Source organism: Lonchura striata, chromosome 34 (assembly GCF_046129695.1).
Source record: "Lonchura striata isolate bLonStr1 chromosome 34, bLonStr1.mat, whole genome shotgun sequence".
NCBI lineage: Eukaryota > Metazoa > Chordata > Aves > Passeriformes > Estrildidae > Lonchura > Lonchura striata.
The window spans coordinates 1,663,372-1,688,648 of NC_134636.1; the positions used below are offsets into that span (position 1 = coordinate 1,663,372).

Consider the following 25,277-nt stretch of genomic DNA (forward strand, 5'->3'; position numbering starts at 1 on the left):
CCACCATGTCCCCAATGTCCCAATGTCCCCAACGTCCCCACTCTGTTCTCGATGTCCCCAATGTCCCCAATCCCTTCAATATCCCAAACGTCCCCAATGTCCCCAATGTCCCCAACGTCCCCAATGTCCCCAACGTCCCCAACGTCCCCAATACCCCCAACATCCCCAACATCCCCAACGTCCCCAATGTCCCCAACGTCCCCAATACCCCCAACATCCCCAATATCCCCAATGTCCCCAATGTCCCCAATGTCCCCAACGTCCCCAATGTCCCCAATGTCCCCAATCCCCTCACTGTCCCCGCTGTCCCCGCTGTCCCCAGGACGTGAAGTGCTCGGGCAATTGGATGTGGGGCTCCAAGCACGGCGCCGAGGGCGGGGCGCTGGTGGCCGCCTGCGAGGCGCTGGTGGCCGCCCTGCGCCGCCTGGGCGTGGCCGTGGACGGCGGCAAGGACTCGCTCAGCATGGCCGCCCGCGTGGGCGACGACACCGTCATGGCGCCCGGTGACCGCGGGGACAGCGGGGACAGCGGGGACAGCGGGGACAGCGGGGGGGTTGGGGATGTTGGGGGGGTTGGGGACATTGGGGGATTGGGGACATTGGGGACATTGAGGGGATTGGGGACGTTGGGGACATTGGGGACATTGGGAACACTGGGGACATTGGGGACATTGAGGGGATTGGGGACATTGGGGGGATTGGGGACATTGGGGGACACTGGGGACGTTGGGGACATTGAGGACATTGGGGCCATTGCGGGATTGGGGACATTGGGGATATTGAGGGGACATTGGGACAGCGGGGGGACACTGGGGGGTTGGGGACATTGGGGACATTGGGGACATTGGGGGGGTTGGGGGGTTGGGGACATCAGGGGGACATGGCGGACATTTGGGGGGATTGGGGGGTTGGGGACATTGAAGAACTGGGGACATTGGGGACATTTGGGGACATCGGGGACATCGGGGACATTGGGGACATGGAAAAATTTGGGGCATTGGGGACAATGGAGGGGTTGGGGACATTGGGGACATTGGGATGGGGGTGGGGACATTGGGGACATTGGGGACATTGGGGACATTGCGGGGTTGGGGGGTTGGGGACATCAAGGGGACATCAGGGACATTGGGGACATTGTGGGATCTGGAGACACGGGGGATTGGGGGAGTTGGGGACACTGGGGACATTGGGGACATTGGGGACACTGAGGATATTGGGGACACTGGGGACATTGGGGACATTGGGGACACTGGGGGAAAATTTGGGACATTGTGGGGCTTGGGGACATTGAAGAATTGGGGACATGGGAAGACATTGGGGGATTGGGGACAGCGAGGACATTGAGGGGACAGTGGGGACAATGGTGGGAGTTGGGGACATTGGGGACATTGGGGAGAATGGGGGGGTTGGGGACATCATCGGGGACATTGGGGACGTTGGGGACAATGGGGTGGTTGGGGACATTGGGGGATTGGGGACATTGGGGGGATTGGGGACCAAGGAGACATTGACAACACTCAGGTGGCACCGAGGTGACCGAGGTGGCACCGAGGTGACCCTGAGGTGACTCAGGTGCCATTGAGGTGATCCAGGTGACACCAAGGTGGCACCGAGGTGACCCAGGTGGCCCTGAGGTGACCCAGGTGACCCTGAGGTGACCCAGGTGACCCTGAGGTGACCCAGGTGCCACCGAGGTGCCACCGGTGCCACCCAGGTGACGTGGCGCGTCCGTCCCCGCAGGCGCCCTGGTGATCTCGGCCTACGCCGTGTGCCCCGACGTCACGGCCACCGTCACCCCCGACCTCAAGTGTCCCCAGGGCCAAGGTGAGGGGACACCGGGGACACCGGGGACATCTGGGGACATCTGAGACACCTTGGGGACACCAGGGACACCTTGGGGACATCTGAGACACCTTGGGGACATCTTGGGGACACCAGGGATGCCCTGGGGACATCTGAGACACCTTGGGGACACCAGGGACACCTTGGGGACATCTGAGACACCTTGGGGACATCTTGGGGACACCAGGGATGCCCTGGGGACATCTGAGACACCTTGGGGACACCAGGGACACCTTGGGGACATCTTGGGGACACCAGGGATGCCCTGGGGACACCTTGGGACACCTTGGGGACATCTGGGGGGACACCAGGGACACACCTGGGGACACCTTGGGGACACCAGTGACACCCTGGGGACATCTGAGACACCTTGGGGACATCTTGGGGACACCAGGGATGCCCTGGGGACACCTTGGGACACCTTGGGGACATCTGGGGGGACACCAGGGACACACCTGGGGACACCTTGGGGACATCTGAGACACCTTGGGGACATCTGAGACACCTTGGGGACATCTTGGGGACACCAGGGATGCCCTGGGGACACCTTGGGACACCTTGGGGACATTTGAGACACCTTGGGGACACCAGGGACACCTTGGGGACATGTGAGACACCTTGGGTACATCTTGGGGACACCAGGGATGCCCTGGGGACATCTGAGACACCTTGGGGACACCAGAGACATCTTGGGGACATCCTGGGGACACCAGGGACACCTTGGGGACACCTTGGGGACACTTTTGGGGCCATTTTGGGTCATTTTTGTCCCTTTTGGTGCCCATTTCTTCCCGGCTTTTTTGGGGCCATTTTTGGGTGGATTTCTCCCATTTTTGGGGCCATTTTTATGTCAATTTCCCCCATTTTTGGCTCCATTTTCAGGTGAATTTTCCCCATTTTTGGCTCCATTTTTGGGTGGATTTCCCCCATTTTTGGGGCCATTTGTAGGTCATTTTTCCCAATTTTTGGCTCCATTTTTGGGTGGATTTCCCCCATTTTTGGGTGGATTTCCCCATTTTTGCTCCATTTTTGGGTGGATTTTCCCCATTTTGGGTCCATTTCTGGGTCCATTTTCGGGTGGATTTCCCCCAATTTTGGGGTGGATTTTTCCCATTTTTGGGTCAATTTCTCCCATTTTCGGCTCCATATTTGGGTGGATTTTCCCCATTTTTGGCTCCATTTTTAGTTCAATTTTCCCTATTTTTGGCTCCATTTTTGGGTGGATTTTCCTCATTTTTGGGTTCATTTTTAGGTCAATTTCCCCCATTTTTGGGTAGATTTTCCCCATTTTTGCGTCTGTTTTTGGGTGGATTTCCCCCATTTTTAGCTCAATTTTCCCCATTTTTAATTCAATTTTTAGTTCAATATCCCCCATTTTTGGGGCCATTTTTGGCTCCATTTTTGGGTCAATTTCTTCCATTTTTGGGTCCAATTTTAGGTCAATTTTCTCCATTTTGGGTATTTCAGGGGCTGATTTTTGGGGTGATTTTGGGGATTTCAGTGTCTGATTTTTGTGGTGATTTTGGGGATTTCAGGGACTGATTTTTGGGGTGATTTTGGGGATTTCAGGGGCTGATTTTTGGGGTGATTTTGAGGATTTCAGTGACTGATTTTTTGGGGTGGGTTTGGGGATTTTTGGGGTGATTTTTGGGGTGATTTTGGGGATTTCAGTGACTGATTTTTTGGGGTGGGTTTGGGGATTTTTGGGGTGATTTTTGGGGTGATTTTGGGGATTTCAGGGACTGATTTTTGGGATGATTTGGGGATTTCAGTGACTGATTTTTGGGGTGATTTTGGGGATTTCAAGCACTGATTTTTGGGATGATTTGGGGATTTCAGTGACTGATTTTTGGGGTTTTCGGTGACTGATTTTTGGGGTGATTTTGGGGTTTTCGGTGACTGATTTTTGGGGTGATTTTGGGGATTTCAGGGCTGATTTTTGGGGTGATTTTGGGGATTTCAGTGACTGATTTTTGGGGTGATTTTGGGGTTTTCCGTGACTGATTTTTGGGATGATTTGGGGATTTCAGGGCTGATTTTTGGGGTGATTTTGGGGATTTCAAGCACTGATTTTTGGGGTGATTTTGGGGTTTTCAGGGACTGATTTTTGGGGTGATTTTGGGGATTTTTGGGGTGATTTTGGGTATTTCAGGGGCTGATTTTTGGGGTGATTTTGGGTATTTCAGTGACTGATTTTTGGGGTGATTTTGGGGATTTCAGGGCTGATTTTTGGGGTGATTTTGGGGATTTCAGTGACTGATTTCGGGGTGATTTTGGGGTTTTCAGGGACTCTCCTGTGGGTGCAGCTGAACCCCGGGCGGCACCGTCTGGGCGGCTCCGCCCTGGCTCAGGTTTTCGCCCAACTCGGCGACGACGTCCCCGACCTGGACGAGCCCGGCAGCCTCGAGAGCGCCTTCAACGTCACCCAGGAGCTGCTCCAAGGTTTGGGCCGAAAAACGGCGATTTTGGGGCTTTGTGCGCGAAAAAACGGCGATTCGGGGGAAAAAAATGGGGATTTTTGGAAGAAAAAATGGTGATTTTCGGGCAAAAAACGGCGATTTTACGGCGGAAATTTGAGGTTTTTGTGGTAAAGAAATGAGATTTTTTTAGGATGAAAAATGGGGGTTTGGGGCCTTTTTGGGTGAAAAAATGGGGATTTAGGGGCTTTTTGGGTGAAAAAATGGTGATTTTTGGGGGAAAAATATGGGTTTTGGGAAGAAAAAATGGCGATTTTGTGGCAAAAAATGGTGATTTTTGAGTGGAAAACGGAGATTTTATGGTGAAGAATGGTAAATTTTGGGGTGAAAAATGGGGATTTTGGGGTGAAAAATGGGAATTTTGGGATTTTGGGGTGAAAAATGGGGATTTTTGGAGTGAAAATTGGGGATTTAGGGGTGGATAAGTGGGGATTTTTGGGGTGAAATTTGGGGATTTTGGGGCTGCTTGGGGCTCTTTGCCCTGAGCTGGACGAGCATGGCAGCTGCTGAAAGTTTTGGGCCAAAAAACGGCGATTTTGGGACTTTTTGGGCAAAAAAAATGGCGATTCCGTGGAAAAAAAGGGTGATTTTTGGAAGAAAAAATGGTGAATTTTGGGCAAAAAACGGCGATTTTATGGCGGAAATTTGAGATTTTTGTGGTAAAAAAATGAGATTTTTTTAGGGTGAAAAATGGGGATTTTGGGCCTTTTTGGGTAAATAATTGGGGATTTGGGGGCTTTTTGGGTGAAAAAATGATGATTTTGGGGGAAAAAATAGAGGTTTTGGAAAGAAAAAATGGCGATTTTGTGGCAAAAAATGGTGATTTTTGAGTGGAAAACTGAGATTTTATGGCGGAAAATGGTAAACTTTGGGGTGAAAAATGGGGATTTTGGGAAAAAAAAAGGGGATTTTGGGTGATAAAATGGTAATTTTTGGAAAAAAAATGAGGATTTTTGTGGGTCTTGGGGTGAAAAATCAAAATTTTTTTGGTGAAAAGTGGGGATTTTGGGGGTTTTTTTGCATAAAAAATTGAAAATTTTGGGCAGAAAATGAGGATTTGGGGGGTTTGGGGATGAAAAATCAAAATTTTTTTTGGTGAAAAATTTGGGGGTTTTGGGGTAAAAAATGGAGATTTTGGGGGAGAAACCCCACAGTGACCCTGAGGTGACATTTGGTGACCCTTGGGTGACATCAGGTGACCCTTGGTGACATCAGGTGACCTTTGGGTGACATTAGGTGACCCTCGGGTGGCATTGGGTGACCCCGACATGACTCTTGGTGACCTTAGGTGACCCTTGGGTGACATCAGGTGACACTTAGGCGGCATTGGGTGACTCTTGGGTGGCATCAGGTGACCCTTGGGTGACATCAGATGACCCTTGGGTGGAATTAGGTGACTCTCAGTGACATCAGGTGGCCCTGGGGTGGCACTTGATGACCCCGGGTGACATCAGGTGACACTTCGGTGGCATTGGGTGACCCTCAGTGACATCAGGTGACTCTTGGGTGGCATTGGGTGACTCTTGGGTGACATCAGGTGACTCTTGGGTGACATCAGGTGACCCTTGGGTGACACTCGGTGACCCCGACGTAACTCATGATGACATTAGGTGACCCTTGGGTGACATCAGATGACCCTTGGGTGGCATTAAGTGACCCTTGGGTGACATCAGATGACCCTTGGGTGGCATTAGGTGACTCTCGGTGACATCAGGTGGCCCTGGGGTGACATCAGGTGACCCTTGGGTGACACTTGGTGACCCCGACGTGACTCATGATGACATTATTTGACCCTTGGGTGGCATCAGGTGACCCTTGGGTGGCATCAGGTGACCCTTGGGTGGCATCAGATGATCCTTGGGTGGCATCAGATGACCCTTGGGTGGCATTAGGTGACCCTCTGTGACATCAGGTGACCCTTGGGTGGCATCAGGTGACCCTTGGATGATACTTGGTGACCCCAACGTGACTCATGATGACATTAGGTGACCCTTGGGTGGCATTAAGTGACCCTTGGGTGACATCAGATGACCCTTGGGTGGCATTGGGTGACCCTTGGGTGGCATTAAGTGACCCTTGGGTGACATCAGATGACCCTTGGGTGGCATTAGGTGACTCTCGGTGACATCAGGTGGCCCTGGGGTGACATCAGGTGACCCTTGGGTGACACTTGGTGACCCCGACGTGACTCATGATGACATTATTTGACCCTTGGGTGGCATTAGGTGACCCTTGGGTGGCATCAGATGACCCTTGGGTGGCATTAGGTGACTCTGGGTGACATCAGGCGGCCCTGGGGTGGCCCGGGTGGCCGCGGGTGACGCGGTGTCCCCGTGTCCCCAGAGCGGGCGCTGCTGGCGGGACACGACGTCAGCGACGGGGGCCTGCTGGGCTGCGTGCTGGAGATGGCCTTCGCCGGGAACTGCGGCGTCACCGTCGGCGTCCCCGCGCCGCCGCCCGGCGTCACCCGTAGGTGGCCCCGAAGCCCGGTGTCCCCAAATGTCCCCAAAATGTCCCCGGTGTCCCGAAACCTCAGTGTCCCCAGTGTCCCCAAGCCCGGGGTCTCCAGTGTCCCCAGTGTCCCCAGTGTCCCCAAGCCTCGGTGTCCCCAAACCTTCCTTGGGGTCCCCAGTGTCCCAAATGTCCCCAAACCCGCTGTCCCCAATGTCCCCAATGTCCCCAATCCCCCCAATGTCCCCAATGCCCCCAATGTCCCCATGTCTCCAACATCCCCAATGTCCCCAATCCCCCCAGTCCCCCCAGTCCCCCCAGTGTCCCCTCACTGTCCCCAATGTCCCCAATGTCCCCAATGTCCCCAACCCCCTCAATGTCCCCAATGTCCCCAATGTCCCCAAATGTCCCCAATGTCCCCAATCCCCCCAGTCCCCCCAGTCCCCCCAGTGTCCCCAATGTCCCCAATGTCCCCCCAATGTCCCCAAATGTCCCCAATGTCCCCAATGTCCCCCAATGTCCCCCACTGTCCCCCACTGTCCCCAATGTCCCCAATGTCCCCAGTGTCCCCTGTGTCCCCAGTGTCCCCTCAGTGTCCCCTGTGTCCCCAGTGTCCCCTCAGTGTCCCCAATGTCCCCAGTGTCCCCAATCCCCCCAGTGTCCCCAATCCCCCCAGTGTCCCCAGTGTCCCCAATCCCCCCAGTGTCCCCAGTGTCCCCTCAGTGTCCCCAATGTCCCCACTGTCCCCAATCCCCCCACTGTCCCCAATCCCCCCAATGTCCCCAATCCCCCCAGTGTCCCCAGTGTCCCCTCAGTGTCCCCTGTGTCCCCAGCGCTGGCGCTGCTCTTTGCCGAGGAGCCGGGGCTGCTGCTGGAGGTGCCACCGGCGGCCGCTGTCCCCGTGTGCCGCCGCTACCAGGACGCCGGTGTCACCTGTGTCCCCATCGGCCACAGCGGCCCCTACGGCCCCCGCGCCATGGTGAGGGACGGCGGGGACAGCGGGGACAGTGGGGACATCAATGGGGACATTGGGGGGATTGGGGGGATTGGGGACATTGGGGACATTGGGGACATTGGGGACATTGGGGACATTGGGGACATCAATGGGGACATTGGGGGGATTGGGGGGATTGGGGACATTGGGGACATTGGGGACATTGGGGGGATTTGGGACATTGGGGACATTGGGGACATTGGGGACATCAATGGGGACATTGGGGACATTGGGGACATTGGGGACAGTGGGGACATTGGGGACAGTGGGGACAGTGGGGACATTGGGGACAGTGGGGACATTGGGGGGATTGGGGACATTGGGGACATTGGGGACATTGGGGACACTGGGGGGACTGGGGGGACTGGGGACATTGGGGGGTGGGGACAGCAGGTGGCTCTGTCCCCCAGGGTGGGCGGTGGTGGCTTTGTGGCGTTGCTGTCCCCCTGTCCCCTCATGTCATCGTGTCCCCATCCCTCAGTGTCCCCTCAGTGTCCCCAACGTCCTCGATGTCCCCAATGTTCTCCATGTCCTCAATGTCACCATTTCCTGGTGCCACCAAACCCCGGTGTCACCGTTGCAGTGTCCCCAATGTCCTCCGTGTCCCAAATGTCTCCAGTGTCCCCATTGCCCTCAACATCCCAATGTCCTCCATGTCCCAAATGTCCCCAATGTCCTCAATGTCCCTCAATGTCCCCCATGTTCCCAGTATTCTCCATGCCCTTCAATGTTCTCCATGTCCCCAGTGTCCCCAAACCCCAGTGCCACCATTCCAATGTCCCGTTTCTCAATGTCCTCAATGTCCCCAGTGTCCTCAGTGTCCCCAAATGTCCTCAATGTCCCAAATATCCCCAATGTTCTCCATGTCCTCAATGTTCTTCATGCCCTTCAAACTTCTCCATGTCCTTCAATGTCCCCAACGTCCCCAAAGTTCTCCATGTCCCTCAATGTTCTCCATGTCCCCAATGTCCCCTCAATGTCCCCAATGTCCTCAATGTTCTCCATGTCCTCAACATCTCCAAACTTCTCCATGTCCTTCAATGTCCCCAACGTCCTCAAAGTTCTCCATGTCCCTCAAAGTTCTCCATGTCCCCAATGTCCCCTCAATGTCCCTAATGTCCTCAATGTCCTCCATGCCCCTCAATGTTCTCCATGTTTTCAACATCTCTAAAGTTCTCCATGTCCTTCAAAGTTCTCCATGTCCTTCAAACTTCTCCATGTCCTTCAATGTCCCCACCATCCCCAAAGTTCTCCATGTCCTTCAAACTTCTCCATGTCCTTCAATGTCCTCAACGTCCCCAAAGTTCTCCATGTCCCTCAATGTTCTCCATGTCCCCAATGTCCCCTCAATGTCCCTAATGTCCTCAATGTTCTCCATGCCCCTCAATGTTCTCCATGTTTTCAACATCTCTAAAGTTCTCCATGTCCTTCAAACTTCTCCATGTCCTTCTCCATGTCCTCAACATCTCCAAAGTTCTCCATGTCCTTCAATGTCCCCAATGTCCCCAATGTTCTCCATGTCCCTCAATGTTCTCCATGCCCCTCAATGTTCTCCATGTCCCCAATGTCCCCTCAATGTCCCCAATGTCCTCAATGTTCTCCATGTCCCTCAATGTTCTCCATGTCCTCAACATCTCCAAAGTTCTCCATGTCCTTCAATGTCCCCAATGTCCCCAATGTTCTCCATGCCCCTCAATGTTCTCCATGTCCCCAATGTCCCCTCAATGTCCCCAATGTCCTCAATGTTCTCCATGTCCCTCAATGTTCTCCATGTCCCCAATGTCCCCTCAATGTCCCCAATGTTCTCAATGTTCTCCATGTCCCTCAATGTTCTCCATGTCCTCAACATCTCTAAAGTTCTCCATGTCCTTCAAACTTCTCCATGTCCTTCAATGTCCTCAACATCCCCTAAGTTCTCCATGTCCCTCAACGTTCTCCATGTCCCAAATGTCCCCTCAATGTCCCCAATGTTCTCAATGTTCTCCATGTCCCTCAATGTTCTCCATGCCCCTCAAAGTTCTCCATGTCCCTCAACGTTCTCCATGTCCCCAATGTCCCCTCAATGTCCCTAATGTCCTCAATGTTCTCCATGCCCCTCAATGTTCTCCATGCCCCTCAATGTTCTCCATGTCCTCAACATCCCCAAAGTTCTCCATGTCCTTCAAACTTCTCCATGTCCTTCAAACTTCTCCATGTCCTTCAATGTCCTCAACATCCCCAAAGTTCTCCATGTGCTTTGAAGTTCTCTATGTCCTTCAAACTTCTCCATGTCCTTCAACGTCCCCAACGTCCCCGAGGTCCTCGGTGTCCCCGGTGTCCCCAGCATGCCCGCGGTCCCCGCAGGTGACGGTGGCGGTGGGTGGCCAGGAGGTGCTGGCCGAGCCGGTGGGGGAGCTGCGGGCGCTCTGGGAGCAGACGAGTTTCCAGCTGGAGCGGCTGCAGGCGGCGCCGGCCTGCGTGGAGCAGGAGGAGCAGGACCTGGCCACGCGCTGGGGACCCGAGTTCCGCGTCACCTTCGACCCCGACTACGTGGACCCGGTGGCGCGGAGCGTGGGTGGGGACATGGGGACACGGGGACAGAGGGGACAGTGGGGACATCAATGGGGACAGTGGGGACATTGGGGATTGGGGACATTGGGGGTTGGGGGCACTGGGGACATTGGGGACATCAATGGGGACATTGGGGACATTGGGGATTGGGGACATTGGGGACATTGGGGATTGGGGACATTGGGGGGATTGGGGACATTGGGGGTTGGGGGCACTGGGGACATTGGGGGCATTTTGGGGATTGGGGACATTGGGGACACTGGGGATGTTGGAGACATTGGGGACATTTTGGGATTTGGGGACATTGGGGACATTTGGACGATTGGGGGGATTGGTGGCATTGGGGATTTTGGGGACATTGCGGGTGTTGGGGACATTTGGCCACATCGGAGACATTGGGGATTTGGGGACATTTGGGGACATTGGGGACATTGGGGACATTGGGGACATTGGGGACATTGGGGACATTGGGGACATTGGGGACATTTGGACGATTGGGGGCATTGGTGGCATTGGGGGTTTTGGGGACACTGGGGGTGTTTGGGACATTTGGGCACATTGGGGACATTTTGGGGACATTGGGGACATTAGGGACGTTGGGGAGACTGGGGGATTTGGGGACATTGGGGACATTTTGGGATTTGGGGACATTGGGGACATTGGGGACATTGGGGACATTGGGGACATTGGGGATTTGGGGACATTGGGGACATTTTGGGGGGACATTGGGGGTTTGGGGATTTTGGGGACATTGGGGGACATTGAGGAAATTTTGGGGATGTTGGAGACATCGGGGACATTTTGGGGACATTGGGGACATTGGGGGGATTGGGGACACTGGGGGATTTTCGGGGATTTCCGGGGATTTTCGGGATTTTCCCGTCGTTCTTTGCTGTCCGGCTGTCTGTCCCTCTGCGGGATTTCGGGGATTTTCCCGTCGTTCTTTGCTGTCCGTCTGTCTGTCCCTCTGCGGGATTTCGGGGCGCTGCCGGGGTTCGGGGCGCCGGTGCCGACGGTCGGGTCCCGCAGAGGCGCCGGGGCCGCGCGTGGCCGTGCTCCGCGAGGAGGGCAGCAACGGCGACCGCGAGATGGCGGCCGCCTTCGCCATGGCCGGCTTCCAGGTGACTCCAGGACCCCCAAAAACCCCCAAAAACGGCCCCAAATACCCCAAAAACAGCCCCAAATAACCCAAAAACGGCCAAAAACGGCCCCAAATACCCCAAAAACCCCAAAAACCCCCCAAAACAGCCCCAAATACCCCATAAACAGCCAAAACCAGCCCGAAATACCCCAAAAACGGCCAAAACCAGCCCCAAATACGCCAAAAACCCCCCAAAACGGCCCAAAACAGCCCGAAATACCCCAAAAACGGCCAAAACCAGCCCCAAATACCCCAAAAACCCCCAAAAACGGCCCCAAATACCCCAAAACGGCCCAAAACGGCCAAAACCAGCCCCAAATACCCCAAAAACCCCCAAAAACCCCCAAAAACGGCCCCAAATACCCCAAAACAGCCCCAAATAACCCAAAAACGGCCCCAAATACCCCAAAAACCCCCAAAACAGCCCCAAATACCCCCCAAAACAGCCCCAAATAACCCAAAAACGGCCAAAAACAGCCCCAAATACCCCAAAAACCTCCAAAACAGCCCCAAATACCCCAAAACGGCCAAAAACAGCCCCAAATACCCCAAATACCCCAAAACAGCCCCAAATAACCCAAAAACGGCCCCAAATACCCCAAAAACCCCCAAAAACAGCCCCAAATACCCCAAAACGGCCAAAAACCCCCCAAAACGGCCCCAAATACCCCAAAACGGCCAAAACCAGCCCCAAATACCCCAAAACCCCCCAAAACCGGCCCAAAATACCCCCCAAAACAGCCCCAAATAACCCAAAAATGGCCCAAAACAGCCCCAAATACCCCAAAAACACCCTGAAATACCCCAAGAACGGCCCAAAACAGCCCGAAATACCCCAAAACCAGCCAGAAATACCCCAAAACCACCCCAAAATATCCCAAAAGCCCCCCAAAACGGCCAAAAACAGCCCCAAATACCCCAAAAACCCCCAAAAACGGCCAAAACCAGCCCCAAATACCCCAAAAATGGCAAAACCAGCCCCAAATACCCCAAAAACCCCCAAAACCGGCCAAAAACAGCCCAAAATACCCCAAAAAACCCCAAAAACACCCCAAACCAGCCCAAAATACCCCAAAAACCCCCAAAACGGCCAAAAGCAGCCCGAAATACCCCAAAACAGCCAGAAATACCCTCAAAACCCCAAAAAACACCCCAAAAACAGCCAAAAACACCCTGAAATATCCCAAAAACTGCCAAAAATGACCAAAACCAGCCCAGAATACTCCCAAAACAGCCAAAACACCCCAAAAACCCCCCAAAACCCGCCAAAACCACCCCAAAATACCCCAAAACCCGCCAAAACCACCCCAAAATACCCCAAAACCCGCCAAAAACACCCCAAAATACCCCAAAATACCCCAAAAACAGCCCCAAAACACCCCAAAAATGGCCAAAAACACCCTGAAATACCCCAAAACCCCCAAAACCAGCCCCAAACCAACCAAAACCAGCCAAAATAGCCAAAACCAGCCAAAATAGCCCAAAACCAGCCAAAAACAGCCAAAACCAGCCCAAAATAGCCAAAACCAGCCAAAACCAGCCAAAACCAGCCAAAACCAGCCAAAACCAGCCCAAAATAGCCAAAACCAGCCCAAAATAGCCAAAACCAGCCAAAACCAGCCCAAAATAGCCAAAAACAGCCAAAACCAGCCCAAAATAGCCAAAACCAGCCAAAACCAGCCCAAAATAGCCAAAACAGCCAAAACAGCCAAAACCAGCCCAAAATAGCCAAAAACAGCCAAAAGAGCCAAAACCCCCAAACCCATCAAAAACCAGCCCAAAAAAAGGCAAAAAACCAGCCCAAAACACCCCAAAAATAGCCAAAACACCCCAAAATACCCCCATAAAACCCCAAAACCAGCCAAAACACCCCGAAATACCCCAAAAAAACCCCAAAAACAGCCAAAACAGCCCAAAACACCCCAAAATACCCCAAAAAAAACCCCAAAACACCCCAAAACACCCCGAAATACCCCAAAAAACCCCAAAACACCCCGAAATACCCCGAAATACCCCCAAAAAAACCCCAAAAACAGCCCAAAACAGCCCAAAACACCCCAAAAACCCCAAAAATGGCCCAAAACCACCTGGGGACCCCAAAACTGCCCAAAATGACCCAAAAAAGCCCAAAGTGACCCAAAAGCGGCCGGGACACCCCAAAACTCCCGGGAGCCCAAAAGGTTTTGGGACTTTTTGGGGAATTTTGGGGAATTTTGGGGAATTTTGGGGATTTTGGGGATTTTTGGGATTTTTTTGGGGGATATTTTGGGGAGGTTTTGGGATATTTTGGGATATTTTAGGAATTTTTTGGGGGTATTTTTGGGGAATTTTTGGGATTTCTTGGGGATTTTTTTTGGGGAATTTTGGGATTTTTTGGGGGAATTTTTTGGGATATTTTGGGGAATTTTAGGAGATTTTTTGGGGATTTTTGGGGGATTTTTTTGGATTTTTTGGGGGCTATTTTGGGATTTTTTGGGGGATTTTTTTGGATTTTGGGTTTTTTTGGGGAATTTTGGGGGTTATTTTGGGATTTTTGGGATTTTTTGGGGGAATTTTTTTGGGATTTTTTTGGGGGGTTTTTGGGGGTTTTTTTTTGGGAATTCCTGGGATTTTTGGGGATTTTTTTGTGGTATTTTTGGGATTTTTTTGGGATTTTTTGGGAATTTTGGGGTTTTTTTTGGGCTCGCTCCCATTTTGGTTTTTTTTATTTGGAATTTTCGGGGTTTTTGGGACTTTTTTAGGATTTTTGGGGTTTCTTTGGCCTCACTCCCGTTTTGAGGAGTTTGGGGTTGGAATTTTGGGATATTTTTGGGATTTTTGGGGTCTCTTCCTTTTGGGGTTTTTGGGTTTTTTTGAGGTTTTTGGGGATTTTTGGGGAATTTTCTTTTGCTCACTCCCAGTTTTGGGTGTTTTGGGTGGGATTTTTGGGGTTTTTGGGGATTTGGGGATTTTTGGGGCTCTGATCCGGGTTTTTTTGGGATTTTTGGGAATTTTGGGGCTCTGATCCGGGTATTTTTGGGATTTTGGGGTTTTTTGGGTTTTTTGGGAATTTTGGGGCTCTGATCCGGGTTTTTTTGGGAATTTTGGGATTTTTGGGGCTCTGATCCGGGATTTTGGGGAATTTTGGGGCTCTGATCCAGGTTTTTTTGGGAATTTTGGGAATTTTGGGGCTCTGATCCGGGTTTTTGCATTTTTTGGGAATTTTGGGGCTCTGATCCGGGTTTTTTGGGAATTTTGGGGCTCTGATCCGGGTTTTTTTGGGTTTTTTTGGGAATTTTGGGCTCTGATCCGGGTTTTTTGGGAATTTTGGGAATTTTGGGCTCTGATCCGGGTTTTTTGGGAATTTTGGGGCTCTGATCCGGGTTTTTTTGGGAATTTTGGGAATTTTGGGCTCTGATTGGGGTTTTTTTGGGAATTTTGGGAATTTTGGGCTCTGATCCGGGTTTTTTGGGAATTTTGGGGCTCTGATCCGGGTTTTTTTGGGTTTTTTTGGGAATTTTGGGCTCTGATCCGGGTTTTTTGGGAATTTTGGGGCTCTGATCCGGGATTTTTGGGAATTCTGGGCTCTGATCCGGGTTTTTTTGGGAATTTTGGGAATTTTGGGGCTCTGATCCGGGTTTTTTGGGAATTCTGGGCTCTGATCGGGTTTTTGGGCCCAGGTGTGGGACGTGACCACGCAGGATCTCTGCTCCGACGGCGCCTCCCTGGACGGGTTCCGCGGTTTGGTTTTCGTCGGCGGCTTCAGCTACGGCGACGTGCTGGGCTCGGCCAAAGGTGAGAGAGACAGCCCAAAAACAGCCAAAAACAGCCCAAAAAACAGCCCAAAAACTGCCCAAAAACACCCAAAAACAGCCCAAAAACAGCCAAAAACTGCCCAAAAACTGCCCAAAACCAGCCCCAAAATATCCCCCAAAACAGCCCAAAAATATCCCAAAAACACCCCCAAAAACTGCCCAAAAACTGCCCCAAAATATCCCCCAAAACAGCCCAAAAATATCCCAAAAACAACCCCAAAAATATCCCCAAAAACACCCAAAAACTGCCCAAAACCAGCCCCAAAATATCCCCCAAAACAGCCCAAAAATATCCCAAAAACAACCCCAAAAATATCCCCAAAAACACCCAAAAACTGCCCAAAACCAGCCCCAAAATATCCCCCAAACAGCCCAAAAATATCCCCAAAAACAACCCCAAAATATCCCAAAAACAGCCCCCAAAATATCCCCAAAATATCCCCAAAACACCCCAAAACCAGCCCAAAAACACCCCCAAAACCAGCCCAAAAACACCCCCCAAAACACACCCAAAAACAGCCCAAAAACAGCCCAAAACCACCCCAAAAACAGCCCAAAACACACCCAAAAAACCCCCAAAACCAGCCCAAAAATATCCCCAAAACCACCCAAAAACACCCCCAAAAAGAGCCCAAAAACATGCCAAAACCACCCCAAAAAGAGCCCCAAAATCAGCCCAAAATCCCCAAATCCCAAATTCCAGAAGAATGGGGAGAAAACCCCAAAAAATCCACAAAAATCCCAAAACATGCCCCCAAAATCTCCAAAATTCAACAAAAAACCCCAAAAAATCCCCCAAAAATCTCCAAGAACTGAACAAAAAAAACCCCAAAAAATGCCCCAAAAATCCCATAAATCTCCCAAAAGTCTCAACAAAAATCCCAAAAAAGTCGGCGAAAAACCCCAAAAATGGCCCCAAAAAACCCCAAAACCCAAAAATCCCAAATCCCACAGAAACGGGGAGAAATCCCCAAAAAAATCCACAAAAATCCCAAAAAATTCACAAAATCCCCAAAAAAATCCCTCAAAAAATCCCCAAAAATTCCACGAAAACCCCCAAATTCTAAAATCCCAAATTCCACAAAAATGGGGGAAAAATCCTCAAAAAATCCACAAAAATCCCCCCCCAAAAAAACCAAAAAATCCCCACAAAATTCCAAAAAAATCCACAAAAAATAGGGAAAAAAATCCCCCAAGAAATCCACAAAAAAAAATCCCAAAAAATCCCACAAAAAACCCCAAAAAATCTTAAAATCCCAAATTCCACAAAAATGGGGGGAAAATCCCGAAAAAATCCACACAAAAAAAAAAAAATCCACTAAAATCCCCAGAAAAATCCTGAAAATATCCCAAAAATCCCTAAAAATTCCACCAAAAAATCCCTAAAAATTCCCCCAAAAAATTCCCAAAATCCCAAGGGGGAAAATGCCCAAAAAATCTACAAAAATCCCCAAAAAAGCCCAAAAATGACTCCCAAAAACCTCAATTATCCCAAAATCCCAAATTCCACTGAAATGGGGGAAATCCCCCAAAATTCTACAAAAATCCCAAAATTACCAAAAAAACTCAACAAAAACCCCCCAAAATTTCCACAAAAATCCCAAAGAAATCCCAAAAAATTCGCCCAAAAAAACCCGAAATCCCAAAATCCCAAATTCCCCAAAAATGGGGAAAATTTGCTGAAAATCCCCCCCAAAAAAACCAATTTATCCCCAAATTTCCCATTTCCCCCAAATTCCCCCAATTTCCATTTTTATTTTATTTTATTCCAAATAGATTTCATGTTATTCCCACCAAATTTCCCATTTTTTTACCAAAATTCCCCATTTCCCCCAATTTTCCCAATTTCCCCTTTTTAGTTTATTTTATTACCAATATTCCAAATTTTTTACCCAAATTCCCCATTTTCCCCCAAATTTCCCATTTTCTTTTCCTTTATTCCCCAATTTCTCCATTTTTATTTTGTTCCCCAAATTCCCCATTTTTAGCCCCAATCCCCCATATATTTTATGTTATTTTATTTTATTGTATTTTATTTTATTTTATTTTATTTTATTTCATTTCATTTCATTTCATTTCATTTCATTTCATTTATTTAAATTCATTTAATTTCATTTAATTTCATTTATTTTATTTAATTTCTTTAATTATTTAATTTAATTTAATTTCATTTCATTTCATTTTACTTTATTTTTTTTATTATTTATTGTATTTTTTTTATTATTTATTGTATTTTATTTTATTGCATAGCATTGCATTGCATATAATTCTATTATTTCGTTTTATTTTATTTTTATTTAATTTAATTTTATTTTTAAAATTTAATTCCATTTTTTTAGTTTTTATTTTATTTTACTTTATTATAATTTTGCTTTATTTTATTTTATTCTTTTATTTTCTTTGTTTTAATTTCATTTCATTTCATTTCATTTCATTTCATTTTACTATTTTATTTTATTTTATTTTATTATAATTTTATTTCATTTGATTATTTTATTTCATTTTATTTTATTTGTATTTCATTATTTTATTTTATTTCATTTTATTTCATTTTATTTCATTTTATTATTCCATTCCATCCCATCCATTCATCCCCTTCACTTTCATTTCATTCCCTCATTAATTTAATTAACATAATTAATTAATTGCAGGCTGGGCGGCCTCGCTGCTGTTCCAGGCCGGGCCCCGGGCATTAATTAACATAATTAACATCATTAATTAATTGCAGGCTGGGCGGCCTCGCTGCTGTTCCAGGCCGGGCCCCGGGCATTAATTAACATAATTAACACCATTAATTAATTACAGGCTGGGCGGCCTCGCTGCTGTTCCAGGCCGGGCCCCGGGCATTAATTAACATAATTAACACCATTAATTAATTGCAGGCTGGGCGGCCTCGCTGCTGTTCCAGGCCGGGCCCCGGGCATTAATTAACATAATTAACACCATTAATTAATTGCAGGCTGGGCGGCCTCGCTGCTGTTCCAGGCCGGGCCCCGGGCATTAATTAACGTAATTAACACCATTAATTAATTGCAGGCTGGGCGGCCTCGCTGCTGTTCCAGGCCGGGTTAATTAATGTAATTAACACCATTAATTAATTGCAGGCTGGGCGGCCTCGCTGCTGTTCCAGGCCGGGCCCCGGGCATTAATTAACGTAATTAACACCATTAATTAATTGCAGGCTGGGCGGCCTCGCTGCTGTTCCAGGCCGGGTTAATTAATGTAATTAACACCATTAATTAATTGCAGGCTGGGCGGCCTCGCTGCTGTTCCAGGCCGGGTTAATTAACATAATTAACACCATTAATTAATTGCAGGCTGGGCGGCCTCGCTGCTGTTCCAGGCCGGGCCCCGGGCATTAATTAACATAATTAACGTCATTAATTAATTGCAGGCTGGGCGGCCTCGCTGCTGTTCCAGGCCGGGCCCCGGGCATTAATTAACATAATTAACACCATTAATTAATTGCAGGCTGGGCGGCCTCGCTGCTGTTCCAGGCCGGGCCCCGGGCATTAATTAACATAATTAACACCATTAATTAATTGCAGGCTGGGCGGCCTCGCTGCTGTTCCAGGCCGGGCCCCGGGAGCGGCTGCGGCGCTTCCGGCAGCGCCCGGACACCTTCAGCCTGGGCGTGTGCAACGGCTGCCAGCTGATGGCGCTGCTGGGCTGGGTGGGGACAGCACCCGGTGAGTGTCACCCAGTGTCACCCAGTGTTACCTGTGTCACCCAGTGTCACCCAGTGTCACCCAGTGTCACCCAGTGTCACCCAGTGTCACCCGTGTCACCCAGTGTCACCCGCACACCTTCAGCCTGGGCGTGTGCAACGGCTGCCAGCTGATGGCGCTGCTGGGCTGGGTGGGGACAGCACCCGGTGAGTGTCACCTGTGTCACCCAGTGTCACCCAGTGTCACCCAGTGTCACCCAGTGTCACCCAGTGTCACCCACACACCTTCAGCCTGGGCGTGTGCAACGGCTGCCAGCTGATGGCGCTGCTGGGCTGGGTGGGGACAGCACCCGGTGAGTGTCACCCGTGTCACCCAGTGTCACCCAGTGTCACCCACACACCTTCAGCCTGGGCGTGTGCAACGGCTGCCAGCTGATGGCGCTGCTGGGCTGGGTGGGGACAGCACCCGGTGAGTGTCACCCAGTGTCACCCAGTGTCACCCAGTGTCACCCACACACCTTCAGCCTGGGCGTGTGCAACGGCTGCCAGCTGATGGCGCTGCTGGGCTGGGTGGGGACAGCACCCGGTGAGTGTCACCCAGTGTCACCCAGTGTTACCTGTGTCACCCAGTGTCACCCAGTGTCACCCAGTGTCACCGGTGTCACCCAGTGTCACCCAGTGTCACCCAGTGTCACCCAGTGTCACCCGTGTCACCCAGTGTCACCAGTGTCACCCAGTGTCACCCAGTGTCACCGGTGTCACCCAGTGTCACCCAGTGTCACCCAGTGTCACCCGTGTCACCCAGTGTCACCAGTGTCACCCAGTGTCACCCAGTGTCACCGGTGTCACCCAGTGTCACCCAGTGTCACCCAGTGTCACCCGTGTCACCCAGTGTCACCCAGTGTCACCCACACACCTTCAGCCTGGGCGTGTGCAACGGCTGCCAGCTGATGGCGCTGCTGGGCTGGGTGGGGACAGCACCCGGTGAGTGTCACCCAGTGTCACCCATGTCACCCAGTGTCACCCGTGTCACCCAGTGTCACCCAGTGTCACCCAGTGTCACCCAGTGTCACCCGTGTCACCCAGTGTCACCCAGTGTCACCCAGTGTCACCCAGTGTCACCCGTGTCACCTCCCGGTGTCACCCAGTGTCACCCAGTGTTACCTGTGTCACCCAGTGTCACCCAGTGTCACCCGTGTCACCCGTGTCACCCAGTGTCACCTGTGTCACCTGTGTCACCCCAGTGTCACCCATGTCACCTCCCCGTGTCACCCCTGTGTCACCCGTGTCACCCGTGTCACCCAGTGTCATCCCAGTGTCACCCAGTGTCACCCAGTGTCACCTCAGTGTCACCCGTGTCACCCCCGTGCCACATGAGTTGTCCCCAGGGGTGTCCCCGACTTTGTCCCTTTGGGGTTCCTGTCCTGGGGCTGTCCCCTTGATGTCCCCAACCCCTGGTGACACTTTGGTGACCCTTGGTGACACTTTGGTGACTCTCTGGTGACATTCCCATGTCCCAGGCCATGTCCCTGCTGCTCCACAAGTGTCCTCAGGGGTGTCCCCAACTTTGTCCCTTTGGGGTTCCTGTCCTGGGCCTGTCCCCTCGCTGTCCCCTCGATGGCCCTTTGATGCCACCCCCTGGTGACCCTTGGTGACACTTTGGTGACACTTTGGTGACACTTTGGTGACATTCCCATGTCCCAGGCCATGTCCCTGCTGCTCCAGGGGTGTCCCCAGTGGTGTCCCCAACTTTGTCCCTTTGGAGTTTCCCTTTGGGGTTCCTGTCCTGGGGTTGCCCCCTTGGTGTCCCCTTGATGTCCCCAAGCCCTGGTGACCCTTGGTGACCCTTGGTGACATTCCCCGGCGGGTGACAGCCCCATGGTCCTGCTGGGGGTGGTGGCATCTCCAGAACATCCCCACAAGTGTCCCCAGTGGTGTCCCCGACTTTGTCCCTTTGGGGTTCCTGTCCCCAAGGTGTCCCCTCAATGTCTCCTTGATGTCCCCAAGCACTGGTGACACTGTGGTGACACTTGGAGACCCCTGGTGACCCTTGGTGACACTGGTGACATTCCCATGTCCCAGGCCATGTCCCTGCTTCTCCAAAAGTGTCCCCAGGGGTGTCCCCAGAGATGTCCCCAACATTGTCCCTTTGGGGTTCCTGTCCTGGGGCTGCCCCCTTGATGTCCCCTTGATGTCCCCAAGCCCTGGTGACACTGAGGTGACCCCTGGTGACCCTTGGTGACCCTTGGTGACATTCCCTGTCAGGTGACAGCCCCATGGTCCTGCTGGGGGTGGTGACATCTCCAGAACATCCCCACAAGTGTCCCCAGGGGTGTCCCCAACGTTGTCCCTTTGGGGTTCCTGTCCTGGGGCTGTCCCCAAGGTGTCCCCTCGATGTCCCCTTGATGCCACCCCCTGGTGACCCTTGGTGACATTTTGGTGACACTTTGGTGACATTCCCATGTCCCAGACCATGTCCCCGCTGCTCCAGTGGTGTCCCCAGTGGTGTCCCCACAGGTGTCCCCAACTTTGTCCCTTTGGAGTTTCCCTTTGGGGTTCCTGTCCTGGGGCTGCCCCCTTGGTGTCCCCTCGATGTCCCCAAGCCCTGGTGACACTTTGGTGACCCTTGGTGACATTCCCCGGCGGGTGACAGCCCCATGGTCCTGCTGGGGGTGGTGGCATCTCCAGAACATCCCCAGTGGTGTCCCCAGCTTTGTCCCTTTGGGCTTTCCCTTTGGGTTCCCGTCCCGGGGCTGTCCCCTCGGTGTCCCCTCGGTGTCCCCACCCCCGGTGACCCTTGGTGACCCTTGGTGACCCCCGGTGACACTTTGGTGACCCGGTGTCCCCCCGGTGGCAGGTGACGTCCCCGGCGCGGCGCCGCGGGTGGCGCTGGAGCGGAACGCGTCCGGGCGCTTCGAGTCGCGCTTCGTCTGCGTCCGCGTGGAGCCGGGCCCGGCGCTGCTGCTGCGCGGCATGGAGGGCGCGCGCCTGGGCGTCTGGGTGGCGCACGGCGAGGGTAACTAGTCCCCTGGTTAGCTGGTTAGCTGGTTAACCGGTTAGCCTGTTATACTGGTTATACTGGTTATACTGGTTATACTGGTTAATGGGTATACTGGTCAGACTGGGGCATGGAGGGGGCGCCTGGGCGTCTGGGTGGCGCATGGCGAGGGTAACTAGTCCCCTGGTTAGCTGGTTAACCGGTTAACCAGTTAACTTGTTATACTGGCTATACTGGTTATACTGGTTAATGGTTATACTGGTCAGACTGGGGCATGGAGGGGGCGCCTGGGCGTCTGGGTGGCGCACGGCGAGGGTAACTAGTCCCCTGATTAGCTGGTTAACCGGTTAGCCTGTTATACTGGTTATACTGGTTATACTGGTTATACTGGTTAATGGTTATACTGGTCAGACTGGGGCATGGAGGGCGCGCCTGGGCGTCTGGGTGGCGCACGGCGAGGGTAACTAGTCCCCTGGTTAGCTGGTTAACTGGTTAGCTGGTTAACCTGTTATACTGGTTATACTGGCTATACTGGCTATACTGGCTATACTGGTTATACTGGTTATACTGGCTATACTGGTTATACTGGTTATACTGGTTATACTGGCTATACTGGCTATACTGGTTAGACTGGCTATACTGGCTATACTGGTTATACTGGTTAGACTGGCTATACTGGCTATACTGGCTATACTGGTTATACTGGTTAGACTGGCTATACTGGTTATACTGGTTATACTGGTCAGACTGGGGCATGGAGGGGGCGCCTGGGCGTCTGGGTGGCGCACGGCGAGGGTAACTAGTCCCCTGATTAGCTGGTTAGCCGGTTAACCTGTTATACTGGTTATACTGGTTATACTGGTTATACTGGTTAATGGTTATACTGGTCAGACTGGGGCATGGAGGGGGCACCTGGGCATCTGGGTGGCGCACGGCGAGGGTAACTAGTCCCCTGGTTAGCTGGTTAGCCGGTTAACCGGTTATACTGGTTATACTGGTTATACTGGCTATACTGGTTATACTGGTTATACTGGTTATACTGGTTATACTGGTTAATGGGTATACTGGTCAGACTGGGGCATGGAGGGGGCGCCTGGGCGTCTGGGTGGTGCACGGCGAGGGTAACTAGTCCCCTGGTTAGCTGGTTAACCTGTTAACCAGTTAGACTGGCTATACTGGTTATCCTTGTTAACTGGTTAACTGGTTAGACTGTTATCCTGGTTACACTGGTTAACTGGTTACCCTGGTTATACTGGTTTGTACTGGTTAACCGGTTATCCTGGTTAACTGGTTATCCTGGGAGCGCTGGGCTCTCACCGGTGTCCCTGGTGTGTCACTGGTTTAACTGGTGGAACTGGGCTGGAACTGGTCTCTAACCGGTCTAACCGGTTTAACTGTCTCTAACCGGTTTAACTGTCTCTAACCGGTTTAACTGTCTCTAACCGGTTTAACTGGTTTCTAACTGGTTTAACTGGTCTGTAACTGGTTTAACTGGTCTCTAACTGGTTTAACTGGTCTCTAAGCGGTCTAACTGGTTTAACTGTCTCTAACTGGTTTAACTGGTCTCTAACTGGTTTAACTAGGTTCTAACCAGTTTAACTGGTCTCTATCTGGTTTAACTGGTTTCTAACTGGTTTAACTGTCTCTAACCGGTTTAACTGGTCTCTAACCAGTTTAACTGGTCTCTATCTGGTTTAACTGGTTTCTAACCAGTTTAACTGGTCTCTATCTGGTTTAACTGGTTTCTAACTGGTTTAACTGGTCTCTAACCGGTTTAACTGGTCTCTTACCGGTTTAACTGGTTTCTAACTGGTCTCTCACTGGTTTAACTGGCTTAAGCCATCTCTAACCAGTTTCTAACTGGTTTAACTGCTCTCTAACCTGTCTCTAACTGGTCTAAGTGGTTTATAACTGATTTTACCAGTCTCTAACTGGTCTCTAACTGGTTTAACTGGTTTCTAAGTGGTTTAACTGGTCTCTAAACAGTCTCTAACCAGTCTCTAACTGGTCTCTAACTGGTCTCTAACTGGTCTAACTGGTTTAACTGGTCCCAAACTGGTTTAACCCGTCTCTAACTGGTCTGTAACTGGTCTCACCGGTCTCTAACCGGTCTCTAACTGGTGTAACTGGTTTATAACTGGTTTATAACTGGTTTAACCGGTCCCTAACCGCGGTCTCTCCCCCCCGCAGGCCGTTTCGAGTTCCGGCCGCCGTCGGCGCGCGAGCGCTGCATGCTCTAGAACTGGTTTATAACCAGTCTAATCAGTGTAACCAGTTTATAACCAGTCTCTAACAGGTGTAACTGGTCTCTAACTGGTTTATAACTGGTGTAACTGGTTTATAACTGGTTTAACCGGTCTCTAACTGGTTTATAACTGGTGTAACTGGTCTCTCCGCCCCGCAGGCCGTTTCGAGTTCCGGCCGCCGTCGGCGCGCGAGCGCTGCGTGCTCTAGAACTGGTTTATAACCAGTCTAACCAGTGTAACCAGTTTATAACCAGTCTCTAACAGGTGTAACTGGTCTCTAACTGGTTTATAACTGGTGTAACTGGTTTATAACTGGTTTATAACTGGTTTAACCGGTCCCTAACCGCGGTCTCTCCCCCCCGCAGGCCGTTTCGAGTTCCGGCCGCCGTCGGCGCGCGAGCGCTGCGTGCGGGCCGGGCTGGCGCCGCTGCGCTACGCCGACGACGGCGGCGCGCCCACCGAGCGCTACCCGCTGAACCCCAGCGGCTCGGGCGGCGGCGTGGCCGCGCTCTGCTCGCCCTGCGGCCGCCACCTGGCCGCCATGCCGCACCCCGAGCGCGCCGTGCGCGCCTGGCAGAGCCCCTGGGCCGGCCGCGGCGCCGCGGGCAGCGCCGGCCACGGGCCGTGGCTGCGCATGTTCCGCAACGCCCGCCAGTGGTGCCTGCGCTGGCCCCACGGCGAGGACGGGGCGACGGCGGCCGCCGAGTGACCGCGAGGGACCGCGAGGGACCGATGGACCGCCTGGCTGACCACCCCATGGACACCCCGTCTGTGACACTGACCAATGAGTGACCAACTGACCACCCCATGGACACCCCGTCTGTGACACTGACCATTGAGTGACCAACTGACCACCCCATGGACACCCCGTCTGTGACACTGACCAATGAGTGACCAACTGACCACCCCATGGACACCCCGTCTGTGACACTGACCAATGAGTGACCAACTGACCACCCCATGGACACCCCGTCTGTGACACTGACCAATGAGTGACCAACTGACCACCCCATGGACACCCTGTCTGTGACACTGACCATTGAGTGACCAACTGACCACCCCATGGACACCCCATCTGTGACACTGACCAATGAGTGACCACTGAGTTACTGGGAGTG

The 25,277-nt window shown here is 51.8% G+C and overlaps 1 protein-coding gene across 1 annotated transcript in view; it reads left to right on the top strand.

Moving 5' to 3' along the window:
- PFAS (phosphoribosylformylglycinamidine synthase) overlaps positions 1 to 24,893 on the top strand; it is a 69,857-nt gene extending 44,964 nt beyond the window's left edge. Inside the window, exons 19-29 of the mRNA XM_077789509.1 lie at positions 323 to 503; positions 1,740 to 1,823; positions 4,128 to 4,283; positions 6,662 to 6,787; positions 7,603 to 7,748; positions 10,107 to 10,317; positions 11,343 to 11,434; positions 15,114 to 15,228; positions 18,797 to 18,937; positions 21,773 to 21,931; positions 24,525 to 24,893. Coding sequence (XP_077645635.1) covers positions 323 to 503; positions 1,740 to 1,823; positions 4,128 to 4,283; positions 6,662 to 6,787; positions 7,603 to 7,748; positions 10,107 to 10,317; positions 11,343 to 11,434; positions 15,114 to 15,228; positions 18,797 to 18,937; positions 21,773 to 21,931; positions 24,525 to 24,868 — 1,755 coding nt within the window. The 3' untranslated portion in view covers positions 24,869 to 24,893. The remainder of the gene's footprint in view (positions 1 to 322; positions 504 to 1,739; positions 1,824 to 4,127; positions 4,284 to 6,661; positions 6,788 to 7,602; positions 7,749 to 10,106; positions 10,318 to 11,342; positions 11,435 to 15,113; positions 15,229 to 18,796; positions 18,938 to 21,772; positions 21,932 to 24,524) is intronic.
- The last annotated feature ends 384 nt before the right edge of the window (positions 24,894 to 25,277 follow it).